Source organism: Moschus berezovskii, chromosome 1 (assembly GCF_049115385.1).
Source record: "Moschus berezovskii isolate FMDL1 chromosome 1, NW_MosBer_1.0, whole genome shotgun sequence".
NCBI lineage: Eukaryota > Metazoa > Chordata > Mammalia > Artiodactyla > Moschidae > Moschus > Moschus berezovskii.
In genome coordinates, this window is record NC_142460.1 from 103,357,351 (window position 1) to 103,376,015 (window position 18,665).

The 18,665-nt window shown below is 42.3% G+C and overlaps 1 protein-coding gene across 3 annotated transcripts in view; it reads left to right on the forward strand.

Annotated features, from left to right (window-relative positions):
• Positions 1 to 6,200: 6,200 nt before the first annotated feature.
• IGF2BP2 (insulin like growth factor 2 mRNA binding protein 2) overlaps positions 6,201 to 18,665 on the forward strand; it is a 167,903-nt gene continuing 155,438 nt past the window's right edge. For 2 of the 3 annotated variants that reach the window (XM_055408793.2, XM_055408792.2), the window contains exons 1-2: positions 6,201 to 6,471; positions 8,059 to 8,119. In XM_055408793.2, the coding sequence (XP_055264768.1) occupies positions 6,294 to 6,471; positions 8,059 to 8,119 (239 nt within the window). In that variant the 5' untranslated portion in view covers positions 6,201 to 6,293. The remainder of the gene's footprint in view (positions 6,472 to 8,058; positions 8,120 to 18,665) is intronic. The other variant, XM_055408791.2, reaches the window with a different exon arrangement.

An 18,665-nucleotide genomic window follows, 5' to 3' on the forward strand; every position in this document is an offset into this window, starting at 1 on the left:
GGAGTTCTAAGGGCCTATATCTTCAGTTTTACTAGATATTGATAAACTGTTCTTCTGAGTAATTGTATCAATGTATACTCCTGCCAGAGTGGATGGTTGTTTCTGATGTTCCTAACCTTCACCAATACCTTGTCTCATTATAATTTTACATATTGTCAATTTGTTATTTGTGAAAAGTTTTAATTTCTCTCAGTTACTCATGAGTTGGGCTTACTGTTCATTTGAGCTTCTCTGAATTAGCTCATTCATGTTCCTTCCTACTTTCTTAATGGCTGTCTTTTTCTGATTGATTCTTAAGTTCTCTTGCAGTCTGGATAATACAGTGTGTTTAAATTATGACTGTACAAATATTTTCATTGTTGAGCCTATGACCACTGATCCTTTCTAGTATGACCATGTGTTTTCCTAGAGTTAATGATTTCCTTGCTTTTCCATTTACCTAGTGATTTCCATGGGCTTCCCTGGTGGCTCAGAGGTTAAAGCGTCTGCCTCCAATGTGGGAGACCCAGGTTCGATCCCTGGGTCGGGAAGATCCCCTGGAGAAGGAAACGGTAACCCACTCCAGTATTCTTGCCTGGAGAATCCCATGGACGGAGAAGCCTGATAGGCTACAGTCCACAGGATCGCATAGAGTTGGACACGACTGAGCGACGGAATGGAACAGAGTGATTTCCATATACCTGTGATTTTTTCCAAATGCTCCAATGTGTCTGCCATTCTATCAGAAATTATTACTATTACTGGAGATGGAAATGGCAACCCACTCTAGTATTCTTGCCCAGAGAATTCCATGGACAGAGGCTACAGTCCATGGGTCACAAAAGAGTTACTAACACACTTTCTTTTATACATGAGTTCCATTCTTTGTTCCTTGAAGTTCTCACTTTCCAATCCACCAGTTCTCTTGGTCCAGCCTATGTTGATTGCTCTCTGACTGCAGCATTGCTGGCATTCTGGATTTTCTATTCAGTCTCTTGGATTGGATTCCTTATTTCCCAATTCTCATGTCTTCCTCTTTCATGCTGTTGCTGGCACTTAACCTCCAGTAGCTTCCCCCCAAGTGGAGGCATGTCTGAATCTTTGCATGTCTTTTCAACTGATGGTCTAACCAGGTTTAGAATTCTAGACTGGAAATCATTTCAGTTAGGTTTGGAAGGCATTGCTCTACTGCCTCCTAGAGTCCTTTGTGTTAGAAATACATTTCCATTCTCTTTTCAAATCCTTTTTATGTGACCTCTTTACTCACAGATGCTTTCATAATTTGGGTGGGTTCTAAGTTTTACAACGTGATTTTGTTCTGGATCTTTTGTGCTGGGACTTCAGTAAAACCCTTCAATTTGGAGTTCTATGTATTTAATTCTGGAATTTTCTCATTTCTGTTGCTTTTCTTGCATTATTTGTTCTTTTCTCAAACTTCTTCTAAATCAGTATTTGATTTTAGGTGTGGAGCAGATGCTTTTTTTGTCTCTATGCCTCTGCATATGTTATTCCTTCTTTCTAGAACACACTTCCTCTCCCATTCCTCAAAAATCCCTACTTATCCTTCAAAATACATTTCCAACTTCTATTCTTCCATGGTGATTCCCTCTCTGACCTTAGGCTGAATGAGATGGTCTCTCCTCTATGCTCACAGTCTTTTGGGGCATCTCTAATGCCAGACTATAATCTGTTTATACATCTGCTTCTTCCATGATGATAAACTCCTTGAGCAGGATGATATTTATCCATTTCTGGATCCTTAGTGCCTAAGACTGTGTAATGCCATGAATAAATAAATGAATTCAATAAGAGGTGAAAGTGAACATTTCTCCCTGCTATATGTCAAGTGCTCTGCAAGACTGGTACCATCTTAATGCATTTTTACTTAATCCTTACAGCAAATCTCAGATAACTGTTTATGCAACAAATAATACCTTTTAGATTCCTATTATGTGCCAGGTTTGATCCCAGTGATAGGATGAAAAACTAAGAACTCATAAAGACTTTTTTTCTCATACAATTTTTTACAGTTGATATATAATTCATGAACCGTAAAATCTACCTGTTTAAAATGTACACCTCAGGGGTATCACCACTAGACTTTATCCGTATAAAGGCAGTGTTATGTGTTTCCTAGGGTCAAGGCAGAAGAGAAAATCAGGGGAAAAAATACAGTCCAGGGAAAGGGAGCAGTATGAACAAAGAAGCAGAGCTTTGAAATGGCCCAGGATTTGGAAAATATGAAAAGGAAAGGGGAGCTAGAGTTTATGGTGAGAAAGTAGGCTGGGCTATTTTACAATTGAGGAATCTGAAGTTCAGAGAGGTTAATTAACTCAACTAAGGTCAAACAATTTCTCTTCTACCAACTCAGCAGAAAGTATCTAAACAATGTTTCCCTATCACCAAACCATTCCCAACAAGCAGGAAGGTGCTGACCCCACCAAAACTGTATTATCAAACACTGAATTTCCTCCAGTAATCCACCAGCCTTCCAGCAAAGAGGCTTCCTTTTCTCTTCCAAATCCTTGGATTACCTAGAACCATTGGCCATAGTGATCACCAACATTAGTTGAACAAACACATTTCCACTGTGGATTTTTTTTTTAAGACTCCAACGGTCAAGACCATCACAGTGATGCTATAAGAAGGCGCTCTGTCCATGAACAAAATATTTATCATGAAAGTCAAGATGAAATCTTAATACTTCATGAGCTCTTTGTTAGGCTAATATGTGTTTGCTAATCATGTTTCAAGCTCTCAGTAGGACGATGAAAAAAAAGTCTGTTTTTGTAGGCCTCAGTTTTCCTGCCTGCAAAGTGACATTAAGAAATCTTGTCCCAACCACCTTACCACCATCCTGCCCAAAAGAACTACTGGAAAACCATGGGGATCTGTTACTGTTTTGAAATTCTTGAGGAAAAGTTCAATACATGCTTTTAGAAGTAATATGCCTAAAATAAGAATTTCTCCAAATTTCTAACCTCAGTGAAACATTCATAAAATCTTTGCTTATAAAGCATAAATTCAGCCCGGATCAATCTCCAGTTCATCTCTCTGGGAAGGGAGGAGCTATGGGAACTCCAAGAAAACAGAAAATGAGTTTTGTCAGGCAGTTGCAATGATTTTTGGATTTCCATTTTGCATTCAGAGGCTGTTCCCTTCTCCATCATGTGAAAAAGCAACTCTACCTTGTAGGATTAACGAACTGCAGGTGCTACAAATCAGAGGTGTGGTGGCAACACATCCCCCACCACACTTAACATACAAGCTCTTCTCTAGCACCGTCTACAAATCACCAGCAGGACAGAACACACAAATTATAGCAAAGACCAGTTATTTTTCAGAAAAAAAAAAAAGAAAGTGATCTCATGAAACAGGGTAGAAGAGTTCATCAGAAGGCACCTCTATAGATACTTGCCATTATCCTTTGTGTAGCCTTCACAACAGCCAAGAGTTGGTTGCTTTATCCTGTGTTTGTGGATAACGAAACTTAGGCTCAGAGATGCTGGAACACCACAGGACGTGCAGTTGAGGTCCCAATCCTAATAGGAAAAGTCCTTCTACCTGCCAGTGGGTTCTAGACAAGAATCACCTGAACGCACTTACGGATAATAACAAAATGCAGAAGAATCTTTAGATACTTGCTACCCACTAGAGAATCCATGCTATATTGTTTGCAGGTTTTCAGTAGGTCCAAGGAATTCACAATGTCTGAAAATATTATACAACAAAAGTTTTACTAACCGTGGGGTCGCGGAGAGTCGGACACAACTGAGCAACTAAACTGAACTGAAGAGACCAATTATCCCTGCCACTCTTGTTTCTCTTTTAGAAAGGGCAGTTTTGAAATACTGGAAGTAAAATAAAGCAAATAGCATGAAGGTGATACCGATTAGGGTTATTTGTATAAATAATCAGACAATCATTAATTTCTAGTCTGCTCAGATTTCTACACACACAGTTTTCATTTGTGATTCTCCACTACATTTTAGTAGGGGAGCATCCATACCTAACTTCTCTATTAGTTTGAGAAACAATAGCAAAGTCCATTCCTAACTCCAGGAGCGGTAAAATCCTATTCCTTTTCTAGAAAGAGGAAATACGTGAGTATTTGAGACCAAAGCCAGAATTCAAAGACTACATTTTCTACTCTAGACAACTATTTAAGGAGATGTTTCCCCACAAGGAAGTATTTTAAAGCTTGGGAGTTTCAGAGGAAAGAAAAGAAACAAGTATTAAGTGTGTGTTCACTGTGTCTTCACACTATGCAGTTATCCTTTGTGTAGCCTTCACAGAAGCCAAGAGTTGGTCCCTGTATCCTCTCTTCATGGTTGAAGAAATCTAGGCTCAGACTTGCTGGAACACCACATACAGGTCACACAGCTGAGGTCTGCATCCTAATCCAAAAAGGCCTTCACCGGCCGGTGTTTCCCAGACAAGAATCACCTGGGATTACTTAAAGAAAACACAAAATTTAGGCTCACAGTCAGTCTTCAAAGGAAGGGGCCAGGGAACGTGTTTTTTGTTTTAAGAAGCCGTGCTCCCTCCCGATCCACTTGGTCAACAAGAGAGCTTGAAAAAGACAGTACTTCACGACCCAGCCAGGAGACTATCCCTACATTTGTGGTTTCTCCATCAGAAAACCCTTAACGTTCTCAACATAAACTTTAAAAAATGCACATTTCTCTGGTCAAACCATCACCTCTCCCAAGGCCCCCAGGAGTGCCGATCTTGGACTCGTCTATTCGCCCCTTCGCCTCTGAATCCTGCCAATTTTTTTTTTTCTTTTCTGTAGAATTTCGTTTCCTGGCTGGGACCAGGCTCTAACCACCAGACTTCCAGGCGGGCCCCGGAGCGAGCGAGCGGTCTCTAGTCCGTCTGGCTCCTTCCGTGGCCCCTCTCATCCCAACCCAGCCTCTTCCGTCGGTCACGCCGTTTCCTCCGCTTGGAAGGACCCTTTCCCGGCCCTTCCCGAAGCTTGAGGAACTCCTCCACCGCCTGAGCGCCTCCGCTTCCAGTCACCCTCGCCTCCCACCACCCCGGCGGGAGTTGGGGGGGACTGCACCCGGCCTCGAAGCGTAGCAGCGAGCGGCGGTCCTCCCGGCCGCAGCCCCTGCCTCTTCCCCACCCGCCACCTGGCTTCACAGCGGCCGCTCGGGAAGCCCTAGGCACTTCCCAGAATAGAGAGCAGCTGCCAACGTCAGGCTGCCGCCGGCCGCGGGGTTCCGGGCGCACCGGGTGCGGGCGGAGGGGACGTGGCTTCGCTCTGGCCTTCCTTCTCCCCTCGCCGTCCGGGAAACTGAGGCCCGGGAATGGAGCAACTTCCCCGGGGTGCAAGGTTCGTGTGGGCCCGGCCAGTCCCGGGCCCCCCAGCGTCCAGACTCCCGTCCGCGCTCCCTCGACCACACGCGCCGCCCGGGCGCCCGGGAGAGCCGGGCGGGGAGCGGGTCTCCGAGCGAGCGCTCTGCCGCGGAACGCGCGGGGAACCGGACTCGGCCAACTCGCCGCGAAAGTTGTGGTCTCCCAGCCTGCCCTCGCTTCTCACCTCCGAGACACACCTTCCCGCCGGCCCGGCAGCCGCGCCCTCACATCCGGTCCACCTTGCGCACACCCCCTTCCACTCTCTCCCGCAGCCCCTCGCCCTCCCACGCCCTGCGGCTCCCAGCCGCTCCCCGTCGCGCACTCCCACCCGCGCCCGGGGCGCGCCTTCCCCGCCCCGCCGCTCGCCCGGCCTCCGCGCCGCGCCCGCCCCGGGGTTCTGGCGCCCGGGAGCCCCAGCCCCGGGCCGCGACCCGCTTCCGCCCGCCCGGCGCGGGGCAGAAGCCGGGGTGGCCAGCGCGGAGCGCTCGGAGCGCTGGGGGCGCGAGGCGGGGGGCGCAGCGGCGCGGGGCGGGGAGGGGGCGCTCGCTCGCTCACTCTAGGCTGCGCACACGCCCGTACAAACTCTCACACAGACACACGCGGGGTGCGCTGCCGCCGCCCGCCGCTGCTCCTCCTCCCGCCACCGCCTTGAGAGGGAGAGAGAGAGGGAGAGAGAGGGAGGCAGAGAGAGCGCTTTGTCCGCGCGCCGCCGCCCGGCCCGGGACTCTGCCCCGAGGAGGCAGCCGCGCAGAGTCCCCGCCTCCGCCTCTGCCCCCGGGCGGGCCCGGCCGGCCGCGGTGGGGGGAGCCAGGCTGAGGGTGGGGGTGGGTGGCGGGCGGGCGGAGGGCGGGGAGGGGGGGCGGAGGAGGAGCAGGGGAGACGAGGGCAGCGGAGGAGGCGAGGAGCGCCGGGTACCGGGCCGGGGGAGCCGCGGGCTCTCGGGGAAGGGACGGATGATGAACAAGCTTTACATCGGGAACCTGAGCCCCGCCGTCACCGCCGACGACCTCCGGCAGCTCTTCGGGGACAGGAAGCTGCCCCTGGCGGGACAGGTCCTGCTCAAGTCCGGCTACGCCTTCGTGGACTACCCCGACCAGAACTGGGCCATCCGCGCCATCGAGACCCTTTCGGGTGAGCAGTCGGCGCTGTCCCCCTCCCCCCGCCTCGCCCTGCTCAGGCCGGGACGGCGCCCGGAGGGAGGCCGAGCCCTGCGGGCGGCGCCCGGCGGGGGCTCCGGCGCTCACGTTCACTTCCACGCACCAGACCTTCAACTCTCCCCGCCGGCCCGCTCCCGGGACGGCCCGCTCCCCTCCCCCGCCAGCTCGGGACTCACCCCTTGCCCTCCCAGCCGCAGTCCTGGGGCGACCCCCGTGCCGCCCCGAGGGTTCCCGAGGCTCGCTCGCTCTGCCGGGGACCCCCAGTTTCCCCGCTCCCCAAGCTGCTCTCCAGAGTTCCCCCACCCCCATCTTTAGAGAGCCCCTCGGCTCCCCTTCTTCCTTGACCTTCCCGTCACCTCCTTTGTCAGGGACCCCCCCCCAAAAAAAAAACCCTCCATCTCCTTCTCCCTTGACCGGACCTTACCCCTTCCCGTGCCTCGTGCCCGGGACTTCTCGCCCTCTGGCGTCCCCTGAGCCGCACTCTCCTTTCGAGCCCCCCTCCCCAGGTCGCCCCGCGGTCCCCCACTTTCGGCACCCCCTCGGCGCCCCCCTGACGATCCCCTTCGAGATTTCGGGGAGTCCCCCGACCCCAGCCCTTGCACGACGGCACATCTCTCTCGGTCCTCTCCCGAACCTCACTCCCTTCTCGCTCGTCTCTCAAGCGCTCCTATTTTTCTCTGAATTTTTTGTCCGATTTTATTGAGAAGAACTCGGGGCTGGGGGCTTTCCGCCGCCTGTCCCCCCGCCTCCCGCTCGGCCAGAAGCACCTTTTTACGAGGTGCCCTGTCTCAACTCGGTGGGGGCCCGGGCTGAGGACCGAGAAAGAGGCGACCGGGGGGCCCGCGAGAGCGCTGGAGCCCAGACGGGAGACGGAGAGCGACACACACACACACTCGCGCGCGCGCGCACTCACCAACTCTCCTCTCGCACACGCACCGCTCGGAGCCGCGCTCGCCCCCAGGCCACGAGCCTGCGCCCCCCGAGCCTCTGCCCGCAGCCGTGGCCCCTTCCCCACCCGCGCGCGGGTGGGGGCGGGGCGGCGGCGAGGCCAAGGTGATCCGAAGCCGGCGGGGACCCGGCTCTCGCCGAAGCGGACCCCGGGGGGCTTCGGCGCATCTCTGCGGGGCCCCCGCGAGCAGAGGGCAGGGAGGGGAGCGCAGCGGAGCCTTCGGGGCCCGGGTTAGCGGAATGGAGAGGTGGGGGCCCGGAGAGGAGCGGGGCCGCGCCAGCCCTGCAGCTTGAGTTTCAAATGAGCTCATCCTTTCAAATTGGCGCCGCTCTTTATTAAATTTGTTTTTCCGGTAATGCCACCCACAGCTCTACCTGGGGTCGGGATCCGTGCTCGCACCCTTCCCACCTCGTCCCCTGGGAACGAGGCGAAACGCGGCGCCCAGCTTTTTTTCCCACTGGGAAGCAAGTTTGCCCAGTTCGAGCCGGGTAGGAGACCCCTGGAGGGCGCCCGAAGGCGGAACCGGAGCGTGGAGTTCTGTGCGTGCCCCTTCTAGACCCCCGCCGGTTTGATCATAGCAAGGTTCTGAGTGCTTTAATTTCTGTTTTAAAGGTAAAGTGGAATTGCATGGGAAAATCATGGAAGTTGATTATTCAGTCTCCAAAAAGTTCAGGTAAATATATTTTGCTTAGTTTTTTTGTGATTGGTCTCATATATAAATAAAAATACATTCAGGTTTTTTTTTTTTTAATGTTCTTGTATAGTTTTTAAGAGGCTTTTGTTTGTTTTGTCAGTGGAGATAAAATACTTTAGAAAGTTACATTTTTTACTTTCATTATATAAGGTGTTTACTGTACTTGGAAAATATCTGGTGCCTATTGGGGGTGGGGGTGACGAACACTAGCTGTGTTAAATTTGCTGGGACCATTTAACTTGTTTATGAAAACTTGCCTCCCCCCCCACTCCCACCCTAACCCCCAGCACAATGGCAGCAAATGCTTGTCAAGACTTCCTGTGAGATGTTAAGAGTAAATATTTACTGTGTCAGCTAAATTGCTTAACTAAACTTCGCGATTAATTAGTTTTCTTTTTTAGATAGCTTAAATGTTGAATAATAAAATAATTCAGTTAAGGGTCGATATTTTACATAGGGCTTTAAACAAGAAGGTTGTTTGGATTGGATGGCGGTTAAAAGCCAGACTTTTTTAGTCACTGAGACTACTGAATATTGCTTCTGAGCGTTTTGTTGTTGGTGGTGCTTTTAAGATACGTTTGAGGCTAAACAAATATCACTGTGAAATTTATAATTATATTTAAGTGCACTGTTGTTAATGAAGTAAAAAGTTTTGTGGAGGTTGGATTTCTCCACAGGGATTTGCTTACATGAGAATGTCTATGAGGAGAGATTGAGGGAGAACATCTTTGTTTAAAGTTTATTGTGGACTTTAAATTTGGGCCCTTTATTACTCATTCTAAAATTTTTTTCTCCTAAGTGTCGTAACTTAGTTTACATCCCATTCACATACATTTCTTCACCATTAGTCATTAAGTAGCTGAATTGGAGACTCTAAGTGAAGTCTGTGACTTACCACCTTTACAATTTGTGATTCTCAACAGAGTAACCATTTACTTGATTTTTGCCAGAATTGAATAGATTTTAAAACAAACTATCCTAATTTTTAAACACATAGATGTTTTGTTAAGGGGTTTCTAAAAATGTGTGCAAATTTCCAGGTATGTTTTAACTAAGCAACAGAATATCTTTTGTCTACCAGTGATTCCAGTGGCATATCAGAAAACTACTTAATATCTTTTAAAAAAAGAGGCAAAAGTTATGATTTGCAGTTTCATGTGTAACATTAAGCTAGTTCTTGCTAGGAAGAGATGTAATGCGCAACTGATAGGTTTTTCAGTTAAGAACTTTAAGTTTGTATAACTTAAAAAATTTTTTTTGGCTTGAGAAATCTAAGTTCAAGCTTTCTGATATATTAACTATTTATTGTAAGTTAGAATTACTCATAACATTTGAATATTGGATGAATATATTGAACAAGGTTTAAAAGAACCACCCAAAATATTTGATGGGTTCTGTTTCTGTAAATATCTAATTCTATTGACTGTATAGTTGTTTTGAGTTCTTTTTTGGAGTTATAGTTAGTGAAAAATCAGTAGAATTTTAACTTTGGTTAGTTAGTGTCTCATTTCATGTTGCAAAGAACATTATTTAATGTGGCAATGTGCGTGAAATACTAGTTTATCTAAAGTTATTAACATCTCTTGAAACTTCTCACAAATATACTACTTTTTAACTTTTTTCTTTCAAAATGCAGAGGTTATTGCTGTTAGCTGGAGGGTCATTAAATGATTTTGTTGTGTTTATATGAGTTTAGAATAAAAGCTTGTCCCAAATTTTTAGTATTAATTAAAGAGCAATCTAGGACTTTTACAGCCCTATTGGGACATGATTTCTTTGAACATTGTGGGTGATATGAAATACCTAGGAGGTAGATTAAAATGCGCTGTGAGTGATTCACTACACTGAAGACGTCTGACATACCAAATGTATGCATAAGCTGCTGCTGTAGAGGGTTGCTTCATTTCTGATTGGATGGCTTGAGTCTTTTTTTCCTTTCCTTTATTAGTTTAAAATGCAGAAATTAGTTACTGGTACTGCAGGCTAAGGGAGAGATAACTAATGACTGGTGTTGTGTACTGAGCTCAGACTCCTGGGAGGAGGCAGCTGTGTGTTCTCATGTACAGGGCTCCACCACGGTGGGGACTCTCAAAAACAGGGTACTGTGACATTTGAAACCAAAGCTTTTATGTTATATGGTGACTATTTTGGTGTTCTTTTGTTGCACTTCCATGAAAATTAACAAGTTAAAAGTACATTTGTCGGCGTCAAGTCAGTTCTATATGTGGTTTTTGTGTTAGTAGAAGTGAAAATGTGAAGAAAACAGTTCATCCTCATTGCTTGCTTACTTAAAGAACCATTCTGCAATTGAGTGCTCCTTTTCTTTATATTGTTCTGATTTCTTTCTGTTCTCAGGAATCACTTTTAACATCTACATTCCAGATAGATTTTTTTAAGCTAATGATACTTGGGAGGGGATGTTTTCTGTCTTAAGTTATGAAAATATTGGCATGCCATTTGCTTACCAATTGGATCTTTTGTTAAATATCATTCTAGCATCATTTTATATGTGCTGTTATTGTGGACAGACTAGATACTATTTATTTTCTCAGGGTCACTCAGAAGTAGAAAACTCTTTTCTTTTGCCACATGTGCTTCATTCTTATTAAATGTAAATTATTGTAAAGTAAACCATGTACAAACCATCTATTTTTCTTAATTTTCTAAGTTGGCTTCGGGCTCTGTTGAATAAAAATCTTCGATTCTTTTTTCTCTATTCATATTTCTTGGTAGTATATAGGAATCAAAGATTTCTTAAAGAAGAAAAAACTGACAAAGGGTTTTAAAAGTTGTGGAAATTTCCTTGATAGAAATTTCATTTTTGATGTTGATGAGAGTTTAAAGAAATTTATATGCTGTTTGTATCTACACACATGCGCACACACACACACACACACACATTTCATAAATTATTTTGAACTAAGACTTATGCTAACCTGAATGTGCTTTGTAACTAAAGTTGAATGATTCTGTGAGAAACAAAACTTTTAAAAATGCAATTTCTGCCCACTTCTAGGAAGTAACTAAGTGGTGCTAGACATGCTTTCACTGAGATGGTGAGAATACTGTGAGGTAGTGTAGGAAAAAGCTATGAATTTGTCTTTCATGAGTTAAAAATCAGTAATTGTGTTCTCTCCAATGCAAATGAATTTGGTCTCCTATAGGAATGTTAAAGAAAACAGTATCTCAATTGTATTTTGCTTGTATGTACTACATTGTGTTTAGTTGAATTAAATACCAAAAAGAAAAAAAAAACCCAACCACCCAACATCAAGCCCTCCCTGCAACAAAGGCTTTTGATGGATCAATTTTTAATTTTGTAGCAAAAGACAAGACTTCATTAGCTTAAAATCACATGTTACCCTATTTCATTTCAAGAATTTGTTGAATTAGAAGTTAATGCCTAGATTGTATAGATTACATGTGTGGATATTTTATATATACATATAAGACTCAGAGGTTACTTATGTTTTGTTTTTGAGTTAGACATTTAGCTTTTCATTTTAAAAAAAGGATAGTAATTTTTTCATACAGTTCTAGGTCATGCCATATAAAATTACACATTTCTGTGACCCTTGCGAGATAAGTATTGAAATTAAAATAGAAGCAATAAAGAAAAAATTACTTGATAATTCAGTTTAAAATTCTAGTTTGTGTTTTTAAAAGACTGGTCATTTAATATTTTTACATTATTTGGTTAAATATTAAAAACCATTGAAATCTACAAATCAAAATAGATGTTATATACTGCTTGATTTTCCAATTTGCCAAATTTATATCAATTTTAAATTATATTGTAGTGATTTATAAAAGTGCTAAATGGCCAAACACATAAACATTAGTTCTAAAAGGCAATTTTGTGATATGTAATACATTTGCAAATTGTGTTTTCTTAAATAATAGTATTTCTTTGTAATTATGGCTGGATATAAGAGACTGGTAAGGGATCGTCTCAGAGTCTTGTTTTCTTATTATGTTAATCTGAGATTATCATTTATATAGAGAAGGTGAGAGAAGAGTAATAATATTTTTATAACACCTTTTATATGTAATGATCTAAAGTACAATATATTTTCTTTAGAAAGAAAAATTTTAAAGGACACTGAAGATTTAGAACCAAGAGATATCAAAATCAACTTTTCACTATTATTTCGAGTAAATGTTTTTATTTTGTGGCAGTTCCAATTTTTAATGGGTGAATGTAAATGACATTGAAATGTACATACAGGATAGTAATTTGAGCACATTTATTAAAAGTCAATAAAGCCATGAAAATCAGATTTCTATAAGAACTATTTATACATATTTGATACTTTCGACTTTCTAAATATTTGCTGTCTATTGCTGAATCACTCTTCCAAGTCTGCTAATGAAATCCTCAAAAGTAGATGAGCAGTTGATCAGCATTGTCACAGGACATTATTTGAACTTAAGTGTATCATCTCTCTGATTCAGTGGGGTGTGTGCACACGGGTGTGTGTGTGTTTTATGGGAGACAGTAGTTTCAGACAGAGATGCTATCAAGAGGTAAGAAGAAGAAGTCTTTAATTGAGCAACAAATGTTCTGCTTTTCATTCCTGACAAGGCACAGGAAAATTGTTAGGTGTTTGAACCTTGTGGTAAATGGAGTCAAGTGCAGTGATATGTGCTTGCATGATCCATAACTCTTGCAGGTGGTTAACCTTGTGGAAGCCAGGGCACAGTCACCTGTAATGGCTTCTTGAGTGAGCATGCTGCTGGAAGGACCGTCCTATGCAAAATATCCTCTCCTTCACTTTTGCTCAGATGTCCCCTCTCAGTAAGAGAGTTCGCAAGTGATTCTGTGTAGGCTTTGATTTTCTATAGAAAATTCAAGATTTGAATATGTATTTTCATTTAGAAATTCTGTACTGTGGAAGGCAATGTATTTTTTTGTGTAACAAAAGTACTCTGAGAGAATCCGTTTCATTAGAAGAAGCATGGCATTGAACTGTTTCTTTGGAGGCTGTTAAACAGTTGCATTGTAGATTTCAAAATTATGTTTTTTAAAATTCTATTTAAATATCACCAAAATGTCTTCAGTGTCCTTTGGTATTGGAGAAGAGAGGGGTGGGGTTGGCTAAGCCAGTTTTTAAACTAATTTTCTAAAAATTTTAGTCAGAAGCATAATTCCTTAAAAGTTATGATGAGCTTCTTAATTTGAAGAATGGGACAGTTCTGTTTAACAAAACATGTCCAAATAATTTATTAGTCAAGATTTGTCCTTTTTACACTCAAATTCAAGCTCGAATTAGTTTGGATAGTCATTTAAAACACTATCATTGAAGAAAACATAATAGCAAATAAGAAAACATAATAGCAAATAAAGAGCAAACACCTACCAGCAAATATAACAGTATTTCATTTATCATTATTAAAATATTTTTAAAAACCTTTTACTTTATAATTTGACTTCATGCTTACAAACTTGTAATTTTCATTTGGTGGCATAGACTGTATGGGTTCTATTTTGGGAAGCAAAATTGCAGAGTGCTCAGAGCATTATTTTTAAGGTTTTTCTTTTCCTGTTTTGATAATGTACTTTAGTCTGGTATTTCCATAAAATAGTGAAGAAAAATTATTTTCTCTTACAGGAAAATCAGATTTTGTTACTTTGGCTTCCAAAGAGGAGGGAGAATATAGTTACTGTCTCCTTAATTTGGTTTAGCATTTGATGGCATGTTGAGGTGTTGAATAATCCAGAGAAAATGGGTACTTTTGCATTAATAGCAGGCGGTCAAGTCCAAAGTGATAACTACTATTTAATAGGTACGCTTCTTCTCCAAGTCTCTGGTTCTCACTAAATAATAAGCTTACATTTTGGAGATCCATTTTATTTGTTTATCCTTGGATTTCTTGGTTGTTTATTCTATGCTTTATTTCTTAAAATGTGAAGATTTAGTTAGAATTTTCCCATTCTGCTTATTTTCAGGAATATTTCATAAACTAGGTATTTCAGTAAGTCCAGTAAATGAAAATTCAGAGTTCTGATGCATGTTTTAGACTTTCTTTTATCTATCTATGTTGTAAGAAAATGTTATACCTAATGACCAGGGAAATATATATGGGACCATTGCAATGTGAATGATATTTTTGGTTTTTCTTATTATATAATTAATGTGTACCAGCATGTGAGGATTTGCCTTAGCGGGGGATGCTTAGACTTTAATTTTTGTTTTAAATGTGATCAGAAAAGTTATTTCATGATTCCATGTATGGACATTTAAATAATGCTAGATAGATGTTTATTTATATGCCTATATCTTCCATTCATATAATACTGATGATATCCCAGGCTCTTCAAAACAGTATTTCATTTATACTAAATAATAATTATCTGAAGAAGAGCAGTTAATATTATTCCATTTTTTAGATGAAAAAACTTGGTCACAGAGAAATAATTCGCCTAAAGTCACATGGCTATTAAGTAGTAAAGCTAGGGTTAGAACTTCTGATTCTTAGTCCAGTGTGCTTCATCTCCATTCACTTTGTTTAATTAAAACTTGTCTGAAAGTGTTATTATTGATAGGTTCAAAGGTTGCCATTCAAGAGTGAAGGAAAGATATAAATATAGATTTTCTTTGTGAATCACCCTTTGCAACGATCTTATTCTTATATCAATCCAAAATGATCTGTACTTTGTTACAGTTTTTAAGAAAAATTAGAAACAGAAGTCATTTTAACATTATTAGCAACATCACCATGCTTGCCCATAGACAGAAGTGGGGTATGCCTAACCAAGCAGGTTGGATTTTGATGTTGTTGTTACATTGCTTTTTTCAGTGGTTGCATTCCTTGTGTTATGAAACAGGACATTGCCGAGAAAGAGATTCCAGCAGCTGAGCCACACAGTCTGGTCAAGACTCTGTACCACATGGTAAAGGAAAGTCAGGCTCAAGGAATCACTTGGGTGGGTTCTTCCCGGGTTTCAGCCAACCCATTGCTAGAGGGCAGGACTGCTTTTGGTTGAAGTGTTTTCCTGGTAGCTGCCAAGTCTTTCCTGATATTTGGTGTCTCTCTCTGCTTTTCTTTCTGTACAGACTGTGGCCTTTGGCCTTTCCTGTGGGGGTGAAATGAACGTTAACAGAATAGCATCTGTAAAGTCCCTGAGCTCCTCATTAATGATATATCACTCAAGAAAACTAAATAACTAAACATGTGAAGAACAGTCCATTTCCCCTTAGCAGTAAACTTTACCTGTGTTTATCCTCTTGCTGCCTTTAACTTTTGTGCACGATCATATTTGTGGTGGTGGTGGAGGGAGGAAGGAATTATCAAGAAAAAAGTAAATGAAGGAAGATGATTTTCAACTCCTCAGGCTTTTCATTTCTTTAACTTAGTAGAGTCCAGGGTGGGGTGTTGCATGTTCTGTGGAATCCTGACTCAGAAGTTGGGGAAAAGGAAGAAGGTAACTAATACTGAGTAGTTGGTGTGCTAGGCATTGAACTAGGCCTTCTTTGTATCTTACTATATACAGCCAAGAGAGATCTGATTTTCATACCTTTTACAGATAGGGCTGTAAAACTTTAACTCCCCAGCAACTCCTTTTTCCACGCACCCAAACCTTCAAAGAAGCAGTGGCTGTCTTACCCTTGCTCACCTTTATCTAATTTGTATATAGGAACAATAGCCTAGCAATAAAGTAGGAAGTTGTCATGTGTGTATAGGTTATAAAGTAAATTTGTACGTATTTCCTAAATCAGAATTAGAGACAAAATTTACATGTATACAGCAGATATGCTGAGGAAGATAAAGGACTGATCTTTAGTACAGTTTTAATTTAATGTAACTGAAAAACAACTAAAAGTATTAGGTCATAATTTGAAGAAACTTCCCTGCTGCTGCTGCTGCGTCACTTCAGTCGTGTCCGACTCTGCGCGACCCCATAGACGGCAGCCAACCAGGCTTCCCCGTCCCTGGGATTCTCCAGGCAAGAACACTGGAGTGGGTTGCCATTTCCTTCTCCAGAAACTTCCCTGAGGTAGTCCTATAGTGGAGGCATTGGTAATTACATAAAGATAAAAAAATTTTACAAAAATCATTGTGGCTGAAAGTTAAGTGTAAAAAGCATACTGTGTATGCAGTGGGGATGAAGGGGAAAGAGGGTCTGTATTTATATCCTTTGACTCAGATACCTTTTTTAAATCCTGAAAAAAAAACACTCAGACTCTTTAGTGTAGGACCTAGAATGTTACACAAAGTGTGGCCTGCTTTCATTTTTTATCTGTATATTTAAAAAGTATCTATGATTTGGAGAAGGAAATACAGTATTCTTGCAAACTGTCTTCTTTAAAGTTTTTCATCTTACTAACATGAAAAATTTTTAAACCTTTTTGACAATGAAAAAGTCAGTGAAAGTATAGGGAGTAGAAAGAGTTGCATGTTCTTTTTGATATGCTATTTAAGTATATTATGCATTCATGACTTTTAAGTATATAGGACTTGAGATACAATTATACTACCACAAGAATTCTGCTTTCTTGATACACGGGTGGTGCTTTTTTGATAAGAATGTAATTTTGTGAAAAAAATGTATTACGAGGTGAAAAAATAATGGCTTTTATCAATCAAATATTATCAGAAAAATTTTCAATACCATGTTTATATCTTCATTTTTGTGCTTTCTCTTAGAAAATAAAACATATTTCACTGAGGGGTGGTTCAATGGATAGATAGTTTAACCTTAAACCAACTCTTCATTAGAGGATATTTCAAAAAAGTTCATGTGAGGATAGGCTATATAGTTTTTGTTAATGTGGAGACTGTTTACTTTAGTGATTTTAACAATGAATATTTGTGATCTTTGTGATTTTAACAATGAATATTTGAAAAATAGGTGTTTTGTCTCATCATTGTGTGGATAAGGTTTTGGAGTAAAAGTGTTTGTGCATCTTTATATGAGAGTTGGAGGTAGATGATGAAACAGTTTAACACTGAAAAAATAGAGTTTAACTTCTTCAGTTATTAAGAGAGAAAGAAGGCAGGGAGGGAAAGGAAGGAGGGAGAGCGGGATGAGGGAGGGGGAGAGAAGGAAGGGCGAAAGCATACAGGCAGCCATGGAAACCTAGATGACAGAACTTTGTTGTGCAGCTTGTACAGTCTTTCTGGAATTTCAGAGCATGTGGCAAAGACTGGTACTGATGGTGGGTAGGAGACTAAGTGATTCCACTGGGTGGTAGCAGGACTGAGTCTCACACAAGTTGATCTTTGACATTTTAAAACCTGAGTATGTGTTTGGTCTGCCCCACGAAAGGTCTTACATTTCTTTCTGTGAGGCCCTGTACTGGCCACTTCCCTCTCTCGCTTTCTCCTTCCCTTTTACATTTCCGTGGGGATGGCCGGGCCAGGGCTGGAAGGTGCCTAGTGTGCGGCCCACCTCCAGCCTGATGCCCCTCTCTGGCGGAGTCTGGGGCAGTGGGGAGGTGTGTGTGTGCTTGCTCAAAATGGTGGAATGTATGGGCTCTGCGGCTCATGCTTCCTGGGAGTGTGCCACAGACAGGCTCCTCCAGGGTCTCAGTGGTTGTGGGGGTCAGTCCTTGTAGGCTTTTGTGAGGGGTTGAAAACTTGGGAAGGGATTTCTCAGTAATGAAAGTTTAGGCTACTTCCCCCTCCCCCAAGTGTATTTGTATTTATTCTTTGTAAAGAAAAAGATCTGTTAACAACAACAACCACCGCCATTGAAGAACAGAAAGAAAAAAATATATGGATGCATAAATAACCATAAAGACCATAAACGGCCTTTCTCCTGGATCCAGCTGCACTCTTTTCCCCTCTTCTTTTCAAGCTGATAGTGATGTCTTCAAATTGTGGACACTGAATTTATAAACTAACTGCTTTAAAACTCCCTGAATTGTGTTGCTGCTAAAGATGATGAAAATCAAGGATCTATAGAAACTAGATTTTTTTTTTCCTTAATGTAGGGTTTAATCTCCTTTTTAAGCAATAAAGAGCAAACTGCTATTGGTTAATATTCTTTTTTTTTTTTTTTGGTTGCTTAATTTGTGTTTTTAAATTTAGATTTTTTTTTTCTTCACAAAAGATTTGAAATGACAAAGGTGCTGGTGGCTCCATTATTTGAAAAGGAGACTGGGATTTAGGTGTATGAAGTAGATAAGTTAAAAAGGGATTCTGTTAAAGAGTTATAAAGGACTGAGCACAGGTGGCTGGATCTTATGTAATTCTTTGTACATTTTAAGAAGTTTGCCAGGGGAGAATTATCTCTTTGGTTCATTGATTTTTGTGTTAATAATTTGCTGTATGTATCTATTTCAATAGTGATTTCAAAACAGTCATTTTGATATTGAAAATGATTTGTGACTTTAGTTCACTTGTAATAATCAGGGTCAAGATGTTAATGTGTGCGTGTGTGCTCCATTGTGACCGACTCTTTGTGACCCCGTGGACCGTGTAGCCTGCCAGGCTTCTCTGTCCGCGGGATTTTTTTCAGGTAAGAATACTGGTGTGGGTTGCCATTTCTTCCTCCAGGGGGATCTTCCTGGGCCAGAGC